The 27,119-nt window shown below is 34.0% G+C and overlaps 1 protein-coding gene across 1 annotated transcript; it reads left to right on the top strand.

Moving 5' to 3' along the window:
• Positions 1-1,278: 1,278 nt before the first annotated feature.
• Positions 1,279-24,956, top strand: LOC100167346 (tissue-resident T-cell transcription regulator protein ZNF683). The gene is made up of 5 exons (XM_001952307.5): positions 1,279-1,436; positions 5,439-6,022; positions 8,643-8,791; positions 15,544-15,694; positions 22,858-24,956. The coding sequence occupies exons 2-5, from the start codon at positions 5,575-5,577 to the stop codon at positions 23,235-23,237; spliced, it is 1,128 nt and encodes a 375-aa protein (XP_001952342.1). The 5' UTR covers positions 1,279-1,436; positions 5,439-5,574; the 3' UTR covers positions 23,238-24,956.
• The last annotated feature ends 2,163 nt before the right edge of the window (positions 24,957-27,119 follow it).

The raw sequence follows: 27,119 nt of genomic DNA, 5'->3' as shown, positions 1-27,119 counted from the left end.
TCAATAAAAATAAGTAACGACCAAGCTAGTCGTATACGACAAAATTTTTTTGGAAATTCATTGGATCCTAAATAAAGGGTAGATTTTATATTATACCAATTTTGCGCATTTTAATACAATATTTTGTGTAAGGTGAATGTGAATCATGTGTACAAAAGAACGGAATAATTATCTAAAATTGTAATTTTACACCAGTCTATCCGGCTGAGGCATAATCGATAATTCAAGTTAACTTATGATTTTCACGAGTTCGGGCGTGCGGGTGTACCGAAAATCTTTACTGGGCCAATATTTTGGTTATGGTAGAATAAAATATAAAGATGAGCATGCACAGTGTTCTCTATTCTAAATCCATTCATTCTGCATCCACTCTTCCCGTTTTTAGTTCGAAAGATTTGCTAATTAGGTATGCAATTATATATTTAAATCTAATGTACCTAAATTTAATTTAAATAACTTCATTATGCATTTTATTTATTATACTGTATGAATTACCTTATATCAACCTTTATGCGGTTAATGATGAAGATATATATTATGACGGCATATTATTTGTTCAAAGATTTCATTCCCGCGGCCTAAACATTGAATCATTTGCTGATGGTGCCCAGTTAAAAATATGGTCCTTGATAGCCACCCTCACCTAACCCCTCCACGGCGCTCCCCGTTCAAAAAACACTGATGCGCGATAACTTTATTCAATAATAATATGTCAAGTGCCTGCCGTCGTTGTATTACGGTCTGCAGTATAATATATTATAATGGTTATATAATACTACCATTGCTTACATCGTACTCAGTGGCGCAATTTCAATGATAAAACTAGGAGTTATTATACCTCTTATTTTTTCAGTTAGTCGACGAATGTCATAGGACTTTATGAGGGTGCTGATTTAAAATCTGAGAGTGTCTATCACCCCCCCCCCCTCCTCTAAGGACCATCTGAATTGCGCCCGCATGTGGTCGTATACTGTACAAACCGAACGAGTATATTAAAATATTATTACAATATTATATCATTAGAATATCGTATGGAAAAGTAGCCTTTTTTATTGTGCACCGCAGTAATTTCATCGTGCGACCATCGGACAGTGTTTCTCCCTCCTCGGCCGCCGTAAAATCCTCAGCCGAACATCGGCGGCGTGTACCGCGCGCGCAAAGTCCTCCGCCGCGCCGCCGCCGTTCTCCAATCACAGGCCCCGTGGGCGGCGCCGTCCCGTCGCCCGCTTGGTGGCACGGGGGCCACCACGCGCCACACCGACAGTCAGTCGTCTGTGAACCACGCGTTTGTGCCATCGCTCTCGTCGTCGCCGTCCGTTCGCCGCCGCCGTTGATCGACACGACGTAGAGCCGCAATCTCAGCACAGTCGATTTTAAATCGTTTTTACACCGCATAGGCCCAGGTCAAGCTCATTCCTCGTCTGCAACGATCACAGGTCAGTTGAAAACACATATATTTTACTGTATCAATATATTATTATTATTAAGTTATACCTGTTGTTGTCATTATTTCGACCGGAAATCGTAACAGGTCGCTAGATAGGACCCGTTATTGACAGACTATTTTTCGTCACGTAATACCGTAACAATATTATCTCTATTAATTTATATTATTATGATAAAATTCCATTATATTTTGCGCGGATTTATTGGGCAAGGTTGCTCGGAACGGAGTAGAATCGACATTTTTCAATTGGAACTATAAAAACTGATTTTATGTGCACATTATCGTAATAATTATTCTACGCGCCTACCTATATATTATGAGGATTGACAACATTTAATTGCTTTCGTGTGCTTTCAATTATTTAAGTGTTGACGTGTTGTCATATGACATATACTAATACAATTATTGTTATAGAGTACTTATTTTTTGCCTAGAGAATATTCGAAATAGACTTTGTTGGTGGAACGATTCATATTTTGTAATAACGCTTAAAAAATACCGATTCTTTTGAGAATTAAACGTGTTTTAATTCATTCTCAATAATGTATATAGGAACGGAGAATAAGAGTAGTTATTTTATAAAATTTGGTCGAACATTTCATATAGGTACTTACATTACAAATATGTAAGAATTATGTTGCTTAAACTATACTTGGGTATCGTAGATAATTTAACAGTTTTTTTACCCGATTGGGCGATAAATGATTTGTACATTATCAATATTAACATATGTACCCACGTATATATATAGCAATAATATACTAGTAATCCTGGATGATAGTTTTCGACTTCTTGTTAATTTCTTTATCATAACCGTAATTATAATAAGCGGCACTGTAAGCAATTCTAAAATTAATTTGAACAATATTGAAGTTAGGTATTTTGATTGATGCAAAGGTATAAAACTTTTAAAATTACCACTTCTATATTTGTATCTTTATATACGGTATATATACAGTACATATACGAGCTATACAAGATGGCCACGAGGGGTAGAAAATATAAATAGGTACCTATATACAAAATGTATTTTCTTTATTATCTTTATAGTTAGATACGATGTGGTATTATTTTATTGACTGCTGAGTTGAGTCGTTTCTTATAACCCCCATTTTCTGATACATTATTCGATAAAATTCAATATATTTGCACTGACCAGAAAAAATTATCACAAAAGAACCATACCAGAACCCCAAAAATAAAAACACTAATAGAGAGAATATAAGAAGACCAAGTTTATTTCACGTACGATCCTTCTGGTTTAACATGGAGACACGGCGTGTATAGGCGTACCTATATATACCTATAGGCGTATTGTTGAGAAATATATAGTGTACCTAAATAACAATAATATGCTCAACTATATGGTGCCATTTATTAGGATATGGCGTTAAATATATTGTAACGGTATGTACCTAATTTTATCTATAAGAAAAATAAATTCATCCGGTCGTTATATATTTAATTATATTTATTTATAATAGAAGGTTAGGTTAGTAACGTAGAGGTGCTTATAACCCCCCGCAGTCCCATTGTGCAGTATTTAGTTTCATTCATGTAGACCTGACCGTTTCTTGTGCATATCATATATTTTTTTTTTTTTGAATTTTAGGTATATTCTATCGCGTTTCCGTATAAATATAATATGTACAAAAGTGTTATTATGATGGATAAAGGGATAACGTGCGTTTTCTGTGTTCTATATAGATTACCTGACAGTGCATAATATAGTATAATAAGAACCTACATTATAGGTGAAAAAAAGACCTTGAATAGTAATGTGTTTCCATTCAACGACTTTTGAGACACCATCTATTATTCAAGTATTTTATACACGATATGTAAAAAAAAACCGTCTAAATGTGCAGTACAAACATGTTTGCTGCAGCTCCATTATTGTTTAGGTAAATAACATTCATCCTGCTTCTGTATTATAACAACCCCTAATTTTGCACGATGACTCTCTAGCCTGATTATATGCATTACTTCTGGACAGTTAGATCGAGTCACATAGTATATTGTTTAAAATATATATGTATATAATATTGGTATAACAGGAAATTTAACTATAGTATTAAAATACTAACACATTTTATGTATACTCCAGTGTACGGTAAACCTAGGTAGTGGTTTAATAAAGTCTCCATTTTTTGTCGTTTCAAAAAGAAAAAACCATTGGTATATGCGGTACATGCGTAAACCAGTCAGTGGGAATTGCATTTTGAACTTTTGGTATGTATTTAATTTAACACGCTATTATTAGAAGCCAGGTAAAAGGGACAAAATATTTCGACCATTTAAATAGTCTTATTGTGTGTGATTGGTTAGGTCGGCCATAATCCTGGTCACGACTGACCTGCACGAAGACCATAATCTAAATGCAAATTTAACTAACTGGTCGGTGTTTTTATGAATAACTACAATATAATATTCTATGTAAGACTGTATTATACATCTTTACTCTATTTTCTTCGGCGTCGATCGAATTAAACCGTCCGTTAATATTATAATGATTCTCGTATCTTGACTCGAGTCGCCTGTTAAAGGCTTACGCCGTAGACAAGCTCCGTAGACCATTAAGCTCCTGCACATATAAAATATAAATTAATTTTTTGAAATAATATCTAAAAAAAAATCCCCCTATTTTACGTATTTATGTGGTACCTATATCATGCCCTGTGGTCTGCGTAAATAATTCACGCAAATGATCCGCCGCGATGTAATAATTAAAAAATCGATGAAACCCATTGGCAAATGACTTTATAGGATTGCGCGGCGATGTCACGCCACAAGGCAATTAGTTAATATTTGAAGAGTTGGTGCTGGCTGCTATATTGTTATGCCTGCACCTTATATACCTATACATTATATATATATATATTATATAACGTGCGCACACACATACACACACACGCGCGCGCGCACACACTCAATCACATGCATATATGCATACATACATACTTACATACATACATATATACATATATGGTCATACTTAGAACTTAGAAGTTGGAACACACGCTATACACCTCGGTGTGTATATAAGTATATGAATTATGATATATTGACGTACACTCTTATAAGTATATGGGTAGTATTCGTTCGACATTCGCTGAATATTATAGTATATGCAAATAATACAATAATAATGATAATCGTGCATTGGATAAGTTTCCGTCTGCAATTTCTCGTTAAAGCATAATAATTAAAACAGAAAAAAATAGATATCGATTGTTTAATTGGTCTAAGTTTTTCGTCACGATATTCTTTACTTTTTACGTTTTTTTAATATAATCGCATGCGCCATCGCATGCGCAATTCCATCGCACTGATCCCTGGAAGGCCGCACAAAAATAATTTATGTGGCATTTTAATTTGTAACCTATATTATAATAATGTGATGTAGCCATGTAGGTATAGTTAATATTATAGATGGATAAATATTTGAGCAGTGTAAATAGCTATAAGTATATATGTTTTAAATTATCGCAGATGAATTATTGAAATTACTGTAAAAAAATAACAGAATAGTTGTAACTACAAAGATTTCATTTGAAAAAATAAAAAAGGGCCATTTATATAAACTGGATAATATTATGATTAATAAGACTTTTTTTTGAATTTTGTCAAGTCACAATTATGTCTAATAATTAAATTAATTTCTTCTAACGAATATTATTGAAATATGTACTATGTAGGTATAAAAAAACAAGTACCTATTGGGAATGTACACTTTGCAAGTATGATTGGTAAACAATAAACTATAATTCCAAAAGTAATTTTAAAACAGTTTGCTTACCTAACGTTCGTATGAATTTAAACCTGAATACCATATAATTTGTGTGGAATTGAGAGGACATTTTCCGAACACAAAGTGATCCCTCCGAGCCCGCTTCCCCCGAATAAACATAATACACAAATTACGCAAACACAGACGTATACATCACGGTATAATCATCACGAGGGTCTCACCGTTTCCGTTTTGTTTCAGACGATCGTTGCCGATTAACTGCAATAATTGCACTTCTGCAAGCGCAATCACAGCAGTAGTGCGACATTTCCAGTGATATATTATTATATTGGAATTTCGTCGTCGTCGTCGCTGTAAAAAGTCGCGCGGGACGACCATGAAACTTCAGACATTTTCGTCGGGCGGCAGCACGCCGTCGCCACAAGGCTTCTCGCTGTCGCCGACAGCCGGCACCAGCGTCCGGTGGTCGCACTGGAACAGCGCGTTCTGTCCAGTTCGCACGGCCGCCGCGGCCGGGGACATATCCTCCGCCGAGATGCCGTATCCCGCGATGGTCACTCCCGGCCACATGATGCCGTACAGATTCATCAACGTGGGCAATCCGCCGTACAATTGGCCGGTCGTGATACCGTACCCGCCGCTGCCCACAGCAGCCAATCATCCGTCGTTCTACTTGTCCAACACCGGTATCGAATACCACCGCCAGGTCCAGCTGCAGCTCAATTACATACAGCAGCAGCAACACGATCGGTTCCGGCAGCAGATCTCGCCGGACAGGGCCAGCCTGGACGCGGCCGGCCAGACGCCCGAAATGGCCAGATTCGGTAAGTGTCTTTTGCAGGAGATCCTGTCTTATACATAATTGCAGCAGCCCGTTCGGCTGTCCACTTAACATTGTATACCTAACATAATATTATAATGTAGCTCCTTCGTATGGTTCGAATGTAGGTGTGTATTAAGAGGATGTCAGCACACTGCTTTGTTAAAAACAGTTTAAATTTACAAGCATTTTTTTTCAAAATTATTTTTTAATTAAAATATAAAATCAAATGGTAATAAAATATACAACAGATACATATTAAACTCTTAAAAATATTACATACTCTCCATAATTGTTGCAATAGGTGATTTAACTCTATAAGATTACTAAAAAACATAAAAAACGGTTTGTTATGTCGAGCGTAGAAAGAAGATAATATTCTGCCGACATCTTCTTAATAATGTTATATTATGAACCAGCGTGCTTAGCGCCCACAAATACTGTCCAATATTATTATTATTAAATATCGTTAATACTAACCCATTATAAATAATGTAGTCTCGGATTATTATAGTTCCTTATTTCTTTATTAGGTGATAATATTATTTTCTGATAATATTTTTAATAATATTTATACTTACCTAAATATTAAAAGAACTGTTTGAAATCTAGTTTGTATGGATACCGCGTTATAATAATATGATCGACCAGGCAAAATATCGAGTGAATTCGAATATTGTCATTGACTAAATAAAAATATTATCCAATGATTATATATGTCTCGATGACGCATCCCCGCATACTGGTGGTCGTCATATCCATATGTAATTTTATATTGTTTTCTAATGGCCGGCAGCCCTAAACGTAATAACGATGACATAAAAATATCTTAAATGAAAAACCAATAGAAACATCTATAATTTCAAGTTTTTTTATAGTACACTTTGTTCTATAACGCAATGGACGCCATGATATAGAATTATAGAAAATGTAACATTCTATCAACACAACATAAACAAATGCGAATAACTTTATTACCTATATACCTCTACACTTATAATCGAAAAACAATTACTTCCACTTTTATGTGATTACGTGAATTCAGAAAAAAACGGTGATAAATAGCCATGACAAAATAAAAAAAAAAAAAATATATTACAACCCCAAACATTTTTCCATAATATTGTAATAAAATGTACGTTTTATCGCAAAAAAAAAAAAATAATTATATTATTGTTAATGACTACTGCAGGATTAAAGAAACTTATTTGAATGTACAATATATAATATTATATCAAAATATTTTGTATAGAAGAATATGTTTGGTGATTTATCTGTATATTGTCGTGGTGATAAAAAAAAATTCATATAAAATGACGACTTACGTAATTATAATATAGGTAGGTTATATGTTCCGAAACAGTAGTGACCTTAAATATGTCTTTAATCGAATGCTGTAGGTACCTAATATAAGTGTTTAAACTTTAAACGTATACGGTGTACACGTTATTCGTAAACTTACCAAACACTGTTTGATACGGTTAAAAAATATTCCTGCGAAATAGGGAAATTTTCTCGTATATTATAATGTTGTTACTATATACACTTCTATCTCGTTCGTACATAGTAATATATATTACATATGTATTTATGCACCTATATCAGACCTCATAAAACCATATTCAGCAATCTTACTCTACTACTTTTACTACTCGTTGTGAGTATAAAAATATAGTTATATCTATATTGTGTATAGGTACAACAATCCAACAGACAAGATTTTTCTTGAAAACGATAGCTGCAGACGTCATCGGCCGTTTTTATTTTATCATATAATATATACAATATGTCGTAGATAATGTACTGCACAACCAGTTACATGAGCTGTCATTTAATAAATATACACGCTATACGACGTTGTCGTCAAATTCAACCCCGAAGAACTGTTTCAATTAGGAATATAATTTTTTTGATTTTTTTTATATTATACTTTATATAGGTATATTATGCAGTGTATGTACCTCCGTATTATGCTTATATATGGTTATAGTATTATATATAGGTACTTATACTATGTCTAACCTATCCATTACGGAGGGTACCTACCGCAGTCGACGAGATGGCTATCGTCAATAATCATTTATTTTGTTTAACTTTTATACTGGCTGTATTATATTTACATAATTTATGCGACAACAACCCTTGTCGTATCATATTATATATTATGGCATGATATGATAATATTATCATCGTTATTTTCCGTCATATATGGAAAATAAAACTGTTACTTTATTATATTATCGTCATTCGTCATCATCATCGTCGTCGTTTATTTTTTTTATGTTTTCAATATGCGTGGTAAGCAATTATAATTAGTAATTACTGCGTATATATTATGGTGCAACCAAAACGCGGTCAATTATGTGGCGTGTCGAGCAAACATTTTTGCCAGCCACCTCTTTGAAATTAAAATTTAGTCGACAATAAATCGGCTGAGTGCGCCGTCGACCGGCCGACGAATTGGTCTGATTACTTAATTATCGTATAATTTAATAGTAAATGTCCCCGACGGCATGCCGTCATAATGTATATATAATATATCTAATAAAGATTTTTTAAATGTCAATGTAACCAAAATGTATAATATACCTGTTGTTAAGAAATCCAAACTGTAAATATTTCAGATGAAGTTTCTGAAACGCCATTGAACTTGTGCATCAAAAAACGAAGTCAAGAAATTTGGTCGCCCGGAAGTCTGTGCGAGAAGGAAAAGTCGCCCGTTGCCCCGGAAACTTTAACAGACAATGTATTGGGAGTAGAGAGATCTTTCCAGGTACCTATTTATAAACCATAGTCGTATCATAATATACACAATATCATACTTTTACGTATGTCGCACAAGACATCTTAAACGCACTTGGAATTATTTTTTTCAATCTTGTAATTTGTATCTATTAATATTATTGTACACAAATTCGACGTTCTTTTTTTCATGTCTGCTTACGTAAAATCGCCTTAAACGTTTACCGCCATTATTGCAGGCATTGGAAACGCATTTACTGCTTTGGCTTGCCAATCGCCAATTTCGACTATTATTGCTTTATATACTACACCTATATTTATATAGATATCACTGTCGTAATTAGTTACATTCATTTTTTAGTGGTGTATACTCGTATCGATGTATGCGTATAGGTACAAAAAGCTGCTCAGATAGACCAATACATTATACTTATATAATTATAGGGGACATAGTTATTTCATCGTTGGTGTAATTTGGGGAGCGATCGTCCCCCTGACATTTTATAATAGTGGGAAATATATCGTTTTAAGCTCAAATTCATTGAACATATTATAACACTTTTTTTCTAAGCATTATGCTTGAGCTTGAACGTTATTTTTCTGCGTGTGTTTTATGTAATAACTATTTTGTCATAAAAATATTTATATTGCTGTAGGAGGTAGGCACACTTAAATGTATGCTCATTATGCATAATACGGATAGAAGGTACTTATATAGATATATTTTTACTAATTACGTACACAATTTTATAAAACTTCAAGTACCTACTGCTATAATATATAATGTGTAATATAAAGATTTATACTTTTCATTGGTTAATTAATTAAGGGGAAGGTGGGTGTCACCATCTCTCACTGCACTACATTGTAAGACGAAATAGTTAAAAATATTTATTTATTTAGCATCCCACCCAACAAAAAAGTTACTCAAAATTACGCCACTGCAGAATTTCGAAGTGGAGCACAATTTTTTCTAATGTATATTATAATATAGCTGGTAATTCTGCATTACCTATTATATATTTTCTTCAATAGGTATGCTTTTATGATATTTCGATTGTTTTTGCTAAAGATAATAATATTATGACATCAGAAACAAAATTGAAAAGTTCCAAATCAAAATCAATTCATTATTATCTTTTCTTCTGGAGGGGGAATATAATAAACATGGTTACTATTGCACGCCCTCCACTTAAACACTTTATCCGGCATTGTTTGCGAATATTTCGATTTCCTATACATATAGGTACTTATATAAACACGCAATACATTTTCGTAAACCGACTTCGTTTACATATTATATTATACTGTATTGTGCGCTTTTGACGCCAATATGGTTATTAATTATTATGATGATACAACGCGTAATCCATCCATTTATAGATCGCTGTACCGACGACTGTACAAATCTCACACGCTTATTAAAAACAATCGTCTGCTGCCTATATAATATGACGAATTGTTCATTTGTCGCCTGTGTTCGGTCATTTGTACTATATATAACATAGCATTGTTGCATATTCGCATAGGCTACAAAATAATATTAATACGGTGTGTTAATATACGATGATCACATCACAGATAAAACGGATGCGCCTCCTTTGCAGTTTTTCACCACATTGCGATCAATTAAAACGAATTTATATAAACTAGAAAATTACAGTAATTCTCGTTTAAATAATAATATTAGCAGGTAAAACATTGCAGAATAGGTATGTAATAATTATACAGTTCAGTAGACATGCGTATTATTATACGGTTTAGTGAACTCGTTATAATTTTGTGTTGTCCCAACGTTCACGAATCTCGGCATTATTTAATTTACAGTATTAATTCGAAAACCTAAAATGGAGAAATAATAATATTCTAGTGATTGTTATCGCCAGATATCCAGCAGAGATTTATTAGGGGTGAGGAGGTGTGATGATTTTTGTAGTGTAATTTAAAAATGGTGAGGAATATTTTCCACTGGGCTGCCTGCGCAAATGTACAATATCGACGCAAAATAAAATATTATTAAAGGCGGTATAAATAAATTCGTGTGTTCTTAACATGTTCGTATAGAATCCATCCGAATCGACGGAGACTTCATCATCTTGAAATGTTTATACTGCAGTACATGCATGAGTCAAGTATCTACAAATAATAATATAATATTGTATACTACTATAATAATAAAGCATAAAAACGCCCTTCACACCAATCCAAAAATGTTTTTTTGTTTGGATGTATTCAAAATGGTGTTTACCGCATAATGTCGTTTTATAACAATATCTATTATTATACATAAATTCATACAGACACGCTATATCATATAAATGACCACTATTATATTGCAGGGTTGCTACCTACCCATTGACCATTGTTGTGTCGCAACCCACGAACCTCTCAATAAGTATCCGGAGCAATATTTCACAGGGTCACCACTCGAAATACCTATTATACTCATTTATTACTGATGACCAGAATATCCAACCGAGTCGATTATCTTATTATTATTTGTATCCGTGTTATATTTTTACAATTCACAACGAATTTAGCAATATAAACTTATATTGTACGCGTTTTTTCATTTGTATTTCTAAATACTAAATTGACACAACAATATAATATCAGCAAACCATTTGCGCTCGTTTTGTAAATTGTTCCCTAAAATTTTCGAAATGTTCGAACGGATATCTATTGTAATTTAACAGTAACCGCGTCGACAATATTGATGGGTTTCGACAATTTGAAACTACACACATCCGTTTGACGCAGCTTAAAATAAAATATTTATTGTTATAAAATATAACCTCGTGACATCGAACTTATTTTATATTTCTACACTTATATTAACTTAGTTTTATAATAAAAATATAAGCTTCTAAGATAAAAATAAAATATCAGTTTTTAATTTAAATCCGAACAAATTTACATGCAACAGTTTTTTCAAAATATTCATTCAAAGCTATTTAATTATTTAAGAACAATTCTAAATTCTAATTCATTTATAATCCAATATATTGCGAAGCTAAATAACAAGTCCCCAAATTTTTCTTTCCACGATACATATAGGTACTCAAAAGATATTTTTTCAGTAGATTACTCATTGGATCATTGCAAGGTTTTATTAACTTGAATCACGTCATCCACCATTACCTATGCGAAATCAAGAAGAGACGCGAGCGAGTACCTACACTAAAATAATATTATACTGATGCCGATATTTCCAGACGATAAGTCTTGTCGTTAGAAATATATATTTCTTAAAATAAAAGCAATAACGCAGGTATCTTATCTGTACAAACGTAATGTGTATCAAAGAAATCTGTGGATAATTCTGAAAGTTTTATTTTTGTAATTTTGTGATTTTTGATTAGCGACGGTCTCATACGATAACGTAATTTTAGATAAACATGTGTTATTGATTATACCTATACATATCAGATTTGGATGCGTTATAATATTATGCGATATTTCATCGTTATAATAATATATAGCATGAACAATTGTTAGAAACTAATATGGTTTACGAAAACGTGAAAATATTACAATTTTACAGCGACACACACTTGCTGCGGAAACGCGTATCGCCGCCGCCGCAAAGAGGTCGTTAAAAAACTTACCGCCGGTTCGGTCCCGTGCGTGTATAAATATCACTATATAATATAATACTCACACGCGTCATACGAGTTAATCGAGAACGTATAAGATTATTTTTTACTGCCGAGCGCTTTAGTACATGATATTATTATAAATATATTATACATAAATAACGACTCGATCTCTGTACTTCTATATTTGTCACACCGCGGCTCGGGATATATTACATACATACGTACTACATACGCGAGTAATATACGGCCGCGAGTTAATTAACGAAATTGCAATTTTTTTTTTATGCCACTTTCCGCGACGAGATAAAGCCCGGAACCGTTGATTATTATTATTGTTTTTTATTTCCCATAGCGGCGGCGATTTAAACAGCGTTATTGTACTGCGCCCGATAATATGCAGACGCCGCCGCGTTTCGCAAGTGTGCTTCCCTCTCCTTCAGCCCTCACGCAAACCGATCGCCTGTTTCACTGCAAGGGCCTATATCATAATATTGAATAGTGCGACGACGACGCTAACATGGTGTATTATCGTTTAATATGCGTATGCCACATCATTACATTAAATGGTTTAAATGATCTGCACCGGAGCTAAAAAAAGCAACTACAGGGTTGGGCGGTTGATAGCTGACCTCGCGGGTATATATAATAATATATTCCCGGCACCATATTTTTCATATCCACTCAATGGGTATGCAGGTATAGCCCAAGGGAGTCTGGACCCGGTGACCGGCTCCATCGATGTCATTTCACTATGGTTTACTATAAGGTATGTTTTATATGTACTTAAAACCTATATCATGATCGTCAGATCAACGACTTATCAAGAACATATTGTATAACACATAAGAGTCACGGCGATTTGATTTACTGAATTACCAAAAGAATATAGCCAACCGCGTTTAGCTAACGACACAAATTTCACGTAATCCGCTGATTGAGTTTCCAAACGCATAATGTGCAGTGATCTAAATTTCCGATCGACTTATATTATACCAAAGTTATACGTGTTTAGGTATTTATAAAAATAATACACCACGAAACTCTGATTTTTTCACCACGATATGCGTGTTTAAAATCTAGTCTACGATTTGTAATCGTTAATAACTACCTAACCTATACACGTAATTATTACCCTAAGCTCTGGCGGAGAGTCACAACCGTGCGGACGATTATAAAAATCGGAAAGTGATACATTATGTATACAATAAATCGTCTGTATAGATATAACGCGGGGTAAAATGCGGTCGCAAATCTCAACCCCTTAAATCATATTCATGAACTTTTATAACAATCGTCTGCGCGAAACTTGACTGACCCGCCCACCCAACGCCACGATTTCTTGTTTTCTTTCTTTCCGCCTGTTAAAAAACGGTTCTGCCAAGGTAGCAATTTTTTGATTAAAAATATTATTATAACATTATACTAATATTTTTCGTTATTATAATATTAGTGTAACATTACTTTAATATTATCATTACAAAATACTGCTAGGGTGAAGTGCAAGCGGTATCGTAAACATTAGGTATAGAAAAAAATAATAGTGGAGAAATCACCTCCTTAAAAATAAAACTGTTAAAACGATTATAAGTTAAAAATTCAATACGTACCTATATTTCAATTAATCTTACATTATTTATTACTTTTAAGTTAAATATTGTAGGCTGGTAGGTGTTTCATATATTTAAGAAAGAAAATAATTTTATACTTTAAAGTGAAAAATATATTTTATAAAATCGTAAACGCTTCATTATAATGTTGTCGTTTTTAAACTCGAATCGCAATAATATATACACGAGCTTTCTAATAAATAACAAATTTTTCAACCCCTCATTTCGTAGTCAAAAATGTAAATTGCTACCATGATATATAGATACCTACGTATACTGTATAACCGTTACGATTCTCGACGGCAGGCGGACAATGACATTTGCCGTCATTATAATATATAGGTATTATGTATACAATAATAATATGTTATATTATGTTGGTACACAATACTAGTATTATATTAGGTGTTTTTTATTCGCGGGAACCACACACCGCGGGAGACGGATTTTGGTTTTTTAGTTTCTGTATGTATACCGCGCTACTGACGTCTTATTCAATGATATATTACATAATTTATCATGTATTCACACCAATGGACCAACGATGCTGCTCGTATTATTACTATATATTATAACCTCGCACGCGCCAAACACAATACGCACTTTTTTAAACATTTATACCCATCTTATAAAATAAAAAATATATATAATAGTTTTGGGAGAGTGCAGATACCATTGTGACGTCTATCACGGAGACCGCAATTCCACCCATTTCCAGAACCACGCCTTTAATTTTAATTCTTGATTTCTGCTTCTATTATACTTCTAACATACGAGTCCACCAATTATAAGAGGTAGCATTGTGTCCATTTTCACAAGATCGCAGGATCACACAATCGATATGTTGCAATATAGTTCATTACTCATTAGTCATCCCTTCTATTAGGCGTATAGTTGCAAAACGGCGTCTGTCTTCAACCATGTTTTTTTATGAACGTACATTTGATCATCTCATATACAGGATGTGGATGTGCCATATAAATTATGACTTGATTGGAATACAATATAATTAATAATGTCATCGAGGTTTTTACTCACAAATGTTCAATATTTGTTTTTTATCCCTCCTCATACCGACAGTTATGAGGTCTCAAAGATAACCAAACTCGTCCCAAATCCTGGCCAACATGCCAGGTTTAACTAAACCAACAGCCCTTACGAATATTTCACAGTTATTCAAGAGTCGTTGGCAACACCATAGATAGAAAAATTATAGAGACTAGCCGCTTAGTTCACAGGTCGATCACACTACGACCAAAACCCGCGGGGTTATGTTTTTTTGGATTACTGACTTATATGGAATATTCTGTATTGCATTATACCTATGATATCCGTGCCACGCTTGTCAAGTCTACAATTCTAGGTACTATAAGTCTCGTGCAGTATTTTTATTTTTCCTATCGCTTCAAAGTTATATACTTATATTTAATAGTTTATTACCTGTATAATAACATTTATGCACCCATATAAATATATTTTGTTTTATACTTTTACGTTAACGGAAACTGCACCACGACTGTCCATGTACGGCTGTATATATCAACGATCATCAGTTCACGAAATTATTTTTTTTTCAGTGTAAGCTGTGCTACAAGACTTTCAAGCGTTCTTCAACACTATCGACTCATCTACTAATTCACTCTGATACGAGACCGTATCCGTGTCAATTTTGTGGTAAACGGTTCCACCAGAAGTCGGATATGAAGAAGCACACTTATATTCATACTGGTGAGTATCCCTATAATAATCATTATGTACAAGGTATAGTCGTATAAGGAAAAAACAAAATTCAATTTTACTCGTGGTTCATCAACTATGACTTGGTGTTATTATTTATTCAATGTAAAGTAGCACGAACCGTTGAGCGTTGTTGTAAAAGACACGGTTCCGTAAAAGAATAAATTCTGTTGTTGGTAACAACACTTATTAGTGCGTATTTAAACTGCAGCGAGTGTCCACACGCTCGTCTCCATGCATTCAGTATTTCAATGCGTAGGTACAAAAACTGCAGCTGCATCGTTTAAGAAACATATTATGCGGGGACGAACTATAATATATGTATGACGGAGTGATCCATTTAACGTAATACACTTAATATTTATTTTTTTATTTTTTTATTTTTTTTACTCTTGTGAAACATTTAAGTACATATACATTTTTTATTTTCAAATCCCGAAGAAAAATATTATTCGAATAGGTATAAAAATCAAATTTTGAACGAGTAGAGGTAGTTTAATAGTTATTTAATCTTAAATTACCAACATTCTGTAATACTCCTCCCTGCTCAAAAAACGTTAAATACTTAAAGTTACAAGTAATAAATCATAAACCATTTGTGCAAAATTCAATTTTAATACAACGAAGTAAAAAAATCATAACGATAAAAATATAAAATAATAGTTTTTTAACCGCTTGAAATCAAAAAAAAAAATTAATATAATCGTTAATAGTTTTTGAAATAATTTAATAATGTTTGTGTCTTCCGTTAAATAGACAACTCGGTATATATACAGCGTGTACATTTAATATTTATGTGGTGTGTTGGTGAACAGGGTGGAAAGTACTGTAGGGTCACCCGTAGATAGATTGACTTTTCCATTAGCGAAAATCGCGTCACTGCAATATTATTCTTACACATTGCATACTTAGGCGTATGTGCAGTACATAATATGCACCTCAGCGGCTACACATAGCAATATATTATTATTGTTATTATTACTATATATTATTATAATAATACTTAAGGCCCGCAATGTGTTTGAACAGTAGCACGAGGCGCGTTCGCGCGGTTACCCTCGAGAGGGTTTTTGACGGCGTTCGGTGCGGAAAAAAAGAGGTTAACAAAAAATGCGGTTAGGTAAACGGATACGTGCGACTTAACGGTTCGGAGATTCTACACACAAACACACACGGTGCGCGCGTGGCGGTGCCACTGGTTCCGGGTTGTGGTGTCGTGGTGCGGGGGATGGGGCGCGAAGGAAATGCAAGAAATAATATATTATATTATATATACCAGCTATACCTCCCACTCGCCATACAATAATATTTAATATTAATATCTATCGTACCACACATATATACACATAAATACCCCTAAATACTACCCTATAAATAATACATCGACGGTGGCCCTAGTCGTATATAATAATAATATTATTACGGTATATATTGACTCTATGTATACGCGCGTATGTGATGTGCCACGCCGCCGCCGCCACCGGAGCGAGTCGTAACAATAATTCGTCGGACGTGTCAATATTTATTTAAACGGTCGAGCGGGGCACGCGTCCGGACGCGTAAATTTCCGTACGGTTTTTTATATTGTATTTTTTTATTTTTACCGGCACCGTCTCGCAACGCAGCTTACATATTATTTTATTGTGTATTTGTATTTTCTATACGAATATCGGACGACAAAGCGAAATTGATGACTTTTCCAGGTCCGTTTTTTACCCGCGGTCTGTATGTGTCCGGTTGTGTGTTTGGCCAGGTATACCCATGTAATTATATAGGTATACAATAATAATGTTATGATTTATGTGTACGGTTTATTGATTCGCCACGGTGGGGTTTTTTTTGCGTTGTATACTTGTGTATTTGTATTTGCGCGGTATGTTTGTAGCGAGACCCGTGTAGACTGTAGAGTCCCCACGATAAATTTGTCATATTATTAATTCTTATTGTAAATAATATTATAATATACTGCTGCCATACTGGGGCAAAGAATAGGAAGGATTTTTGTGTTTTTTTTTTTTTGTGCCTCTAGTTTATAATGTTATCCTGCAAGGAGACTCCTTGAAGGAGTATACACATTCGGATTTAGGTCTTGAGCATAATAATATGTAAGACCAATATTAATGATCTATAACATGAGTTTTTCAAAACTGACAAGAATTTGTTTTATGTCAACATTATACTCAAACCTAACTGTAAAGCACAAATTTGTTCATTCCTCCAAGAAAAAATATTGAAATTACGCCTACGGTTAGGGTTCAGGAATTAAAATAAGTAGGTACCTATACTGCAATATTATTTTTCCATATTTAAATGAAAATTTTCAATAGTTTAAGATTTTTATTTCCTTCCGTATCTTATCACTTATCAGTCATATAGAGATTACTGATAACTCTTTACTGTCAAAGGAGAGAATGCAGTGGACAAAACTCTAAATTGGCACTCACCCTTTACTCCCCGGCATAATATAATTGTTTTCCTTGCGTCGAAAAACGCAGTTATATAGGTCGATAACAAAATATTAATATTTCATTATTAATTCCACCGGCGGGAGAACGCGGCGTGCATCACGCCATTTCGATTATATATATTTTACGCGCGCTATCTTCGCATAATTTATTTATGATTTTTACGTTCGTTAAAAAACCTATGCGGACGGCGGTAGGAAGGTTGAGCATTATTGCTTTATAATATATTTAAATATATATAATATTATACACATAATATAACCGCGACGTGTGTACACACAAGAGTTAATGGGCGCCCTGCGATTCAACGCACACACACACACATACATATCCACACACGTGCGCTCCGTTTTCGGTTATTTTTCTAGTAATTGTCGGCGACGACTTCATAATAAAATATTTTGTAAATAAAGCATAATAATAATAAGATATTTCGACCGTAAATCAAACGTATAGTCCGTCCTTTACCTACCGACTCTCAAAACTCTCCACTCGGCGCTTATATACTATATACACACATGTGTATGTGCATATACATAATATATGTACTTATATAACACACGCGTTACCACACACGTTACCATATTATATTATATATGTATATATGATCATAACGTATATATATATATATAAATAGGCGTGTTTGCGTTGTTTGTCCGATCTGAATAATATAATGATTTATCGATAACCCTCTCAAATATATTTTCTATGTCGGTCGCATACACCGCAAAGTGTGTAGTGTGTTGTGTAGGACTGTATGTCATTAATTTAATTGCTTGTAGACTTGAACATTAAATGTATCCGAGGGATGAACGTCTGAAGGATATTATGTACAAAATTACTGTAGATGTTTAGTCAATAAAATAATAATTTATTCCTAGATGTAGTTGAGTCGATTTTAAAACGTTTACCTTCAATTAACTCTGGATGTATTCGACAACATAATAATAATTATTAGTGTATAATATTATAGAGATATTTTAAATCGTAAAACGACAGTCTATTACTCTAACGACTATTGACCAACCAGTATTCAGTAATCAATACTCATACATTAATTTCATAAATATAATTTTATTATTACAAGAATACAATTTGACCGATCGACCGTTGCCGATAACAACGTTGCTTTGTTCTAGAGAGGCTGGTTACGTATGATATAATATGTGCGAGTGGTCTATGGTCAGTCATACAAAATATTCAATTTTTGTTTGCTCAACATAGCTGTGTCATCCATAATATACAACTTCTAATAATATATATTTTTTGAGTAGTGTATTTCAATCTATATTGAATTTTGAGACGTATAATATTATAAATTGTGTATGGAGTATGGATGCATAATATTATATTATTATAGATAAGTAGATATCTATCTGGCATCGCAGTTGTCAAATAATATAATAATTTATACAATTATTAACGTTAGAGAAAACTGAAGTATATAGGTACATCGTACACATTGTGTTTACGCTCATCTGTAAAGACCAAATAGGTGCTATTGTGTATAGTTATAGGTACATACATAATAATAATATGAGAATAGGTACTTACCTACATTTTAATTAGCAAAAGTTATTCAAACAAACTCTTAAATAACGTTCTAATCGTTGAGATAAAAAAAAGTATATTATTATTTATTAATTACCGTTACAAGTTCGTCACAATAATAGGTAATAAATAATACACATTTTCACACTTGCATAAAAACTTACATTTATTAGCCGTTGCCCGCGTTAGATCCCATAAAAATCTTATTTTTTAATTATTTCTTGTCGATACGAATATACGATTGTTAGTTGTTACAACAGTTTATTCTTACATTTATATCTATATGACTATTGACTGTATAAACGCGTTCCTATATATATGTAAGTCATAACTTTTTCAATAATCGGCCAAGAATTTTACGGCAACGGATCGTTTGTTGTCAGAAAAAAATTGATTTTTGCTTTCTTAACCTATGCATATTTCAAATACTATTGGATATAAAACTTAATATTATTTAACGTAGGTACTTTTTGTTATCGTCACAGTCCCTTATTAATTTCTTTGGGATATAAGATGTAACCAAACGTTTATGTTTTGTAAGGACTGTTGGTATAGATTTCAGTGTCTGATTGTGCAGGCAATATGTACGTGATATATGCGCCCAGTACTTTTTTGGATTTCCACTTTTCCACCCAGAACTATGAGGGATTCCCACTTTACCGCCCTCTGGACGGAAAAAGTTAACTTTCCAACGCTTCAAACGTCATCGAAAACTAAACTTTCGGTGCAGGCATGACAAAAATTTTACACGTCGCCCGTGACTGAAATAGCTCATTTCCCGCCCTTGCCACACAATATATACTATTAATATATTATTTATTTTATGCTTGGTACAATTTCAACCAATTTTCCACCATATTTTCAATAATTAGCATTTATTTTTCTGTATTTTCCATTTGTTTTTGTGCATATCAATAATAACTACATGAGGTGTTTTTTTTTTGTAATTTTGAATAATTACTATCCATATTTATTAAATTGATTAGCATCTTTAAACATTTTTAAAATATACGTATTCACTCTTATTTTGTCTTTTTTAGCTCCTGTAACTTCCAATCCTCATTAATCGTAACAAAACAGGATATAATATAATATAATATTATGTACTTTGTTTCCATCACTCCATAATTATACGGCACTACAATACTACATATATATTGTAAAGGCGTATCCTATATAACTACGGAGAAATAGGTATACGTCGATCGAATGATTTGATGTCTGTATATAGAATTCCACGTATTCCTATTTAAATATATATACCTATAGGTAGATATTACCTACGACCTACCTACCTATTTATTAGTATAATATACTATACCTACGGTCTACGGTACGCGATACATATTTTATAAATTGACATATTTTTGAATAATTATGGCCTATATATTGTGTCGACCTGTAATATATCGACCTTCGTCAAACACTTATTATAAACACATTTGTCTGCATAACTTGTATTATTATTATAGGTACTGCAGGGTGCAGGGACCGCATGTGACGATGTCTTGCGAGCTATATAATAAATCGGCGAACGGGATGTAGACGCGGGGGTTTTTTCCACTGGGTAGCTACATACTTAGACCGTCACGTAAAAAACTCAACCCTCAAAACTAAATATAGTTGGCGTTGCACCAATATAATATGCAATGCGTGTAGTTACAGTACGATGGCGAATGCAATTAGTCGCTAAGCGCGTTTTAATTATTGTACAGGCGTACAATATAATACCTATATATAGGTACCCGACTAATTACTGATATTCGTACGTATAGTTTTAATGGAACGGCGAGTCCGCTCCGCCGCCCGCACCCCGACTCATCCCGACCAGAGCCGAGCGCTGTTTGCACACCACTCCCGTGTGCAAAACACTGACGTCACGTGCGGGGATTGGTGTAAAGTTTGCGAGGTCCGTTCGGTAGCCGGTGGAGGGTGGTCGTGACGGCGTGAGACGAGAAGGGGGCGCGTCGTATGTTATGTACACACACACACACACGTACATATTATAAATATTATTATATGAGACTTAATATGTATATACGGAGTGATTATTTTCGTAAATTTTGATTTGGAAACTTAGATGGCAGTGCACGCATGTTGCGGTAATGTGTGAATTTCCGCAAAAAATGCATTCTTTTGTTTATGTGCGGGGAGGGGGTTGATATCTTTAAAATTGTATAACATAATAATGTATAATAATGTGTGTCTTGTTTAATTTATATAAAGAACATAACTGTGCTTTAAGTATTCTATTGTGATATTGTAAATAGTGCATACAAAATACTCTATATTAGTCATGTATATTATTGCTAATAGTATGGCAATAAGTATGGCGGTTAGTGGTCACATATATTTTGTATACAGAAAATAAATTAACGATCCTCTCGGGAGCTCTATCCCTAACATCCCTCCCCACAATAATTACGCCAATGTTATAGGTATGATTTGTTCTAGTCGTATGTATCCATGTCTTATTAAATGTCTACAATAAACGTGATTCACTTTTGAATAAAAATAGCTAATAAACAAAATTAAATTTATAAAAAAAAACCAAATGCGCGTTTTAACTTTACTTGTCAATTTTCATACTTACTGAACTCGAATACGATTATAGGTATAAACACGAAATAACGTACAAAGACGCAACCAAGTGCATTGTGTCGTATATAGGATAGTGTACCTAATTATATCTTTGGTCAGATTAAGGTAGGTACAGATTGTATAGTAGTAATTGTCAAACGATACTATTTCCGATATTTCACGGAACGCGTTATCTTAAATAATAATACTTATCAATATATTGAGTATAATGAGTGTACAGGGGAGTGTAAACGTACCTCGAGAAATTAATTCAAGCGAGATAATTGCTTTTGGATACAGCTTGAACAGCTTGATATATTATGTATATTCACCAATACACCGCCGCGTAGGTACTTCCGTACTGTATATTATAATATCATAAAGCCCCGCATGACACTGCTGCAGTGTTGTACGGCTGTTGTTTTTAAGGGTAAAATTCGATACAAATATATAATAATATTATATTATATAGGCATACCTATAACCGGGTATCACCGCGCGTGACGTGACATGGTCTTGCTGTATTATATTATATATTTTTTTCCCGTCGTTTTTCAGGTGAGAAGCCGCACAAGTGCGTGGTGTGTCTCAAGGCGTTCAGCCAGTCGTCCAACTTGATCACGCACCTGCGCAAACACTCTGGTTATAGGCCATTCCCGTGTGGCCTGTGCGACAGGGCATTCCAGCGGAAGGTGGACCTGCGCAAGCACCGCGAGACCATGCACCCCGGATCACCGGCCGCTCAGCAATACCACATCACTAGCACCACGGCCGCGGTGGCCGACCAGCAGACCGCCGTCTCCATTGCCGCACTGCAGGCGCCGTCCACTGTTGCCGCCACTGCTTCCGCAGTCGCCGCCGCCGCCGCCACCGCCGCTGCCGCTACAGCCTCGGCCATAGACGCCGCCGTGGCCGGAAGTAGCGGCACGCTCAGTTAATGGGCACGCCGCCCGAATGACGCGTCGAAAGTCACTCGTTCTTTTTTCGGTGCCCAAGTACACTGCCGCACTAGTCTCTGCCGCGGCTGGCTTGGACACCGAAACGAGCACGAACTTTCAGCGCTCTCTTTTTCGTCGGAGGTTCGACGTCCGCGCAAGCGCAGACGGTGAACACCGTCGCAGCAACACATTCAAGACTATATTAAAAAAAAAACTATTATATTATATATAGTATTATATTTAAGTACGCGCAGCCGACAACGGCCAAGTCCGAACAACGCCGCTCGAGAAAACGACCCGGCTATCGGAATTTTGTCGAATTTTCGTACCAGTTCGAGGACCGAATAATTATTATTCGTCGGCGAACACGCACGAAAACTCGACAAAATTAATGCGATCAATATACAAGCCGCAACACGTGAAGACGGTAGTGTATACATAATATTATTATATTAATATATAACATACATCGTTACGAATTACGAGCGGCCGATCAGGGTGGTCTGCGCCGGGTTAGTCCCTTTACGCGAGTTTCACAGAAACAAAACTTAAAAAAAAAAGAAGAAAACATTCGTTCGCCCCGGGACGCCGGTGCAGGTCTCTCGGGACGCATCGGACTCGCGCGAGCATATGGTTGCCATCACCCAAAGACCACCGAAACGGCGTCTCGTGTATAATTAATATAATACTATAAATCATATATTATTGGGTCGCGTATAACGTATAATAGTAATATATATACACGTGTAATATATAACACGTTCGTCGAGGAAAACCCGAAAATCGCGTCGAATTTGCGTGTGCTCCTACTTGGACCTACTGCGACGGGACGAGAGCAGCACACGTGTTCGCCTTGACGTGCTGCGGCAGTACAATAATAATATGTTTGCACTGGATAAGACGTCGTGATTTATAGTTATCGGCCGCGATAAGAACCAAGCGTGCAGTGTATATATCGTTATAGTCAACAGACCATATTTTTATTACTATTATTGTATAATATTATTATTGTAACGTCGAGTCATATATATATATCATAAAATATAGTTCATTACGATCGTAACCCGCAGCAGTTCGCGCACATACGGCGGGCGTCGAACCATACGGATTCCTCTGTTTGTATATTGCGCAGCTAACCGTTAAAACATCGAAGCGGATATTATGCGCGCATCTCTAGTCCGTCCTCGTTTACCAATCGGTTCTACACAAATGTGCAGAATCGTGTAATAAAATATATATTATGATGTTATGGCCTCTGTGTTAGGTATTTTTTTGTTATTACCATTATCATTCAGGTGCGTTGGCTACTTGCCGAGCCGCGTCGGGCTCCGTATTTTCAACGCAACTTGGACAATATTGAACACGACACGACTCGGCGATTAGCGAACGCGGCTTTATTATTATTAATAATAACATTATATACGCATTCGCCCCACATATACAAAATATTATGTTCGAAAAAAATGACCCAAAAAAATATTTTCACAACAGTTTATCTGTTATTACTTTTCTGTACATATACATAACATTATTATTGCGATTTCAATTGCATTTTTAGCGTATTATTATTGGCCGTTGTACCGATGATTATTATCCGATACGCTTACGCAGAGTTATACGCGTGGTAGCGGATCAGTACAATTTTTAGGCACGATAAAATAAAATGTGTACATTTTCAGAAAAAAAAAAAAAAAAACATAAAAAAAACTTTTTACCGGCGCGCGTTTTTGTCCCGAAACAATTATTTATATATTATTATCACAGTTGAGAAGTAAAAGAATATACCCCGCACACTTACGACGGTAATCAAAAAAACTCAACAGACATTTCACAGTTTCGATAATATTTTACATATTTTTTTTTATTTACACCTGTCGTCTCCGTGCAAGGCACGTGCATTATTAATTATTGTCCCGATGCAACCACATAATAAACAGCGCTGATATTATTATGTTTACTATTATAATTATTATTTCAACGTAAGTCAAGCTCCGAAATATTCGCCTTTTTCATAGGTAATCATTGTATACCTGTACCGTAGCAGTAATTCCCGAATAGGAACAGAAAACAATAACAGTCCGCCGCCGGACAATTACTACTTTATTTTTATTTCCGTATTGTATTTTCATGGCACAACATTCTGGTGACCATTTTTTCATGATTATTATTAATATTATTATTGCGATCATATTATTTCATATATTTTAATAACATATAAACATTATACAATTGTGTGCATGACGTATTATCGTTGTGATTATTATTTTTATTATTATTACCTATATATGATACATTTTTAAAATGATTTTGTGCTAGTTTTAAGAAAGTGATAATTAAAATGAAGGAAAAACAACAATAAGTAATATAATATTTTACACAATTTGTTGTCGTTCGTAATCATATTTTATTGTATTTGATTAATTAATTATTATTGACATTTATATTATTATTATATGCCGCCCCTTGTCCGTATACACCAGTGAATTGTAAATTACAACAGCATATAAACAAATATATATTATATATACACACATACAAAGGGTTCAAAGAGCTTGGAAACGAATTATATCCTACCTTCTATTTGAACACTTTGTATAAAATAATATATGATGTTGTAAGTTACCTCACGATACGAGACGGTCGGTGATTATTAAACTGTATATAAGAAATTATTTTGTTCCTCTAACTATAATTTTTTTATATTGATATGTTTTGTTTTACTCATTGTTTTTCATTTTTTAATCATATCATTATTGTATTGCGTTCCAAAAATGGCGCGTTTATCGGTTACGACACTGTTTTAATTGTACGCCAATTTTTTTATTTCGTGCAAATTTACTTTTCATAATATTATTATTTACTAATTTTTAAAATGTATTCGTAATTTTCAAATGTGTACAAACACCATAAGAGATACGAAAATTATGTCGTCACTTTTTTTTTGGCCCTGCATGTTGTCAAAAATCACGCACATCCCTTTTTAAAACAAATGAGAAAAATCACACTAATATAATTGTATATCTAACTATTATTTTATTATAACCGACGATAAATAATGATTTTGTAATGTATTTTTTTATGTGACGATATTATATACATATAAATTAAATATGCGTCCTTGTTTTTATTTTTTAGTTAGAATGACCGAAGACCAAAAACCAATAATAAAAAAAAAATCCTTTTTGACCGTAGTAGGTACAATGTACACTATTTAGCATGGCTGGGCAAGTTAATATGCACCAATAACAAAAAGTTAAAAGTTGAAAGTTAATTTAACTATAGGTTAACTCAGTTAAGTTAAAAGTTATTACACACTTTTTGTTAAATTTTTATTAAGTTAAAAAAAAGTTAATTTGTTTATACAACGCTAGTATATTTAATTTTTTTCCAACCCCAACCTAAATTATAGACTATAATACTATATAGTGTTTATATTTTATACAGTATTGCCATATAAGTTAGATTCGAATGATATAAATTTTTAACTTTAAACAATTCACAGTAAATATTTTTCGACATGAAAACGAAATATACTGAAAATAGTGAAATATAATTAAATTAAAAACAAAATAAATTAACTTAACTTACTTCTTGTAATGAAAAATTAACTCGTTAATTTCACGTTAATTAAAAAAGAAGTTAAGTAAGTTAACAATTAAGTTAATGAAAAGCAAAAAGCAACTAGTTAAGCTAAAAAGTTAAAATAAAATAAACTTTTTAACTTAACTTTAACTTTTTAGCTCAGCCTTGTAGTATTTAGGCACATAATATTTCTTTTAGGTGACGACCGGAATTTTGGTTTTCCTACACAATGATAAAAGTAGGTAGATCAGCATTTTGTTGACAGCGAATTCGCCTGAAGAGCGTTTATATAATATTTAT

The sequence above is a fragment of the Acyrthosiphon pisum genome, chromosome X (genome assembly GCF_005508785.2).
Source record: "Acyrthosiphon pisum isolate AL4f chromosome X, pea_aphid_22Mar2018_4r6ur, whole genome shotgun sequence".
NCBI lineage: Eukaryota > Metazoa > Arthropoda > Insecta > Hemiptera > Aphididae > Acyrthosiphon > Acyrthosiphon pisum.
The sequence above is the reverse complement of the archived record's forward strand: the minus strand, read 5'-3'. Positions and strand labels throughout refer to the sequence as shown.

Coding starts and splice junctions, on each gene's coding strand:
- LOC100167346 (XM_001952307.5), top strand. CDS start 5,575: ATGAAACTTCAGACATTTTCGTCGGGCGGCAGCACGCCGTCGCCACAA. Junction 6,023..8,642: donor GCCCGAAATGGCCAGATTCG/GTAAGTGTCTTT, acceptor TAAATATTTCAG/ATGAAGTTTCTGAAACGCCA. Junction 8,792..15,543: donor GAGTAGAGAGATCTTTCCAG/GTACCTATTTAT, acceptor TTTTTTTTTCAG/TGTAAGCTGTGCTACAAGAC.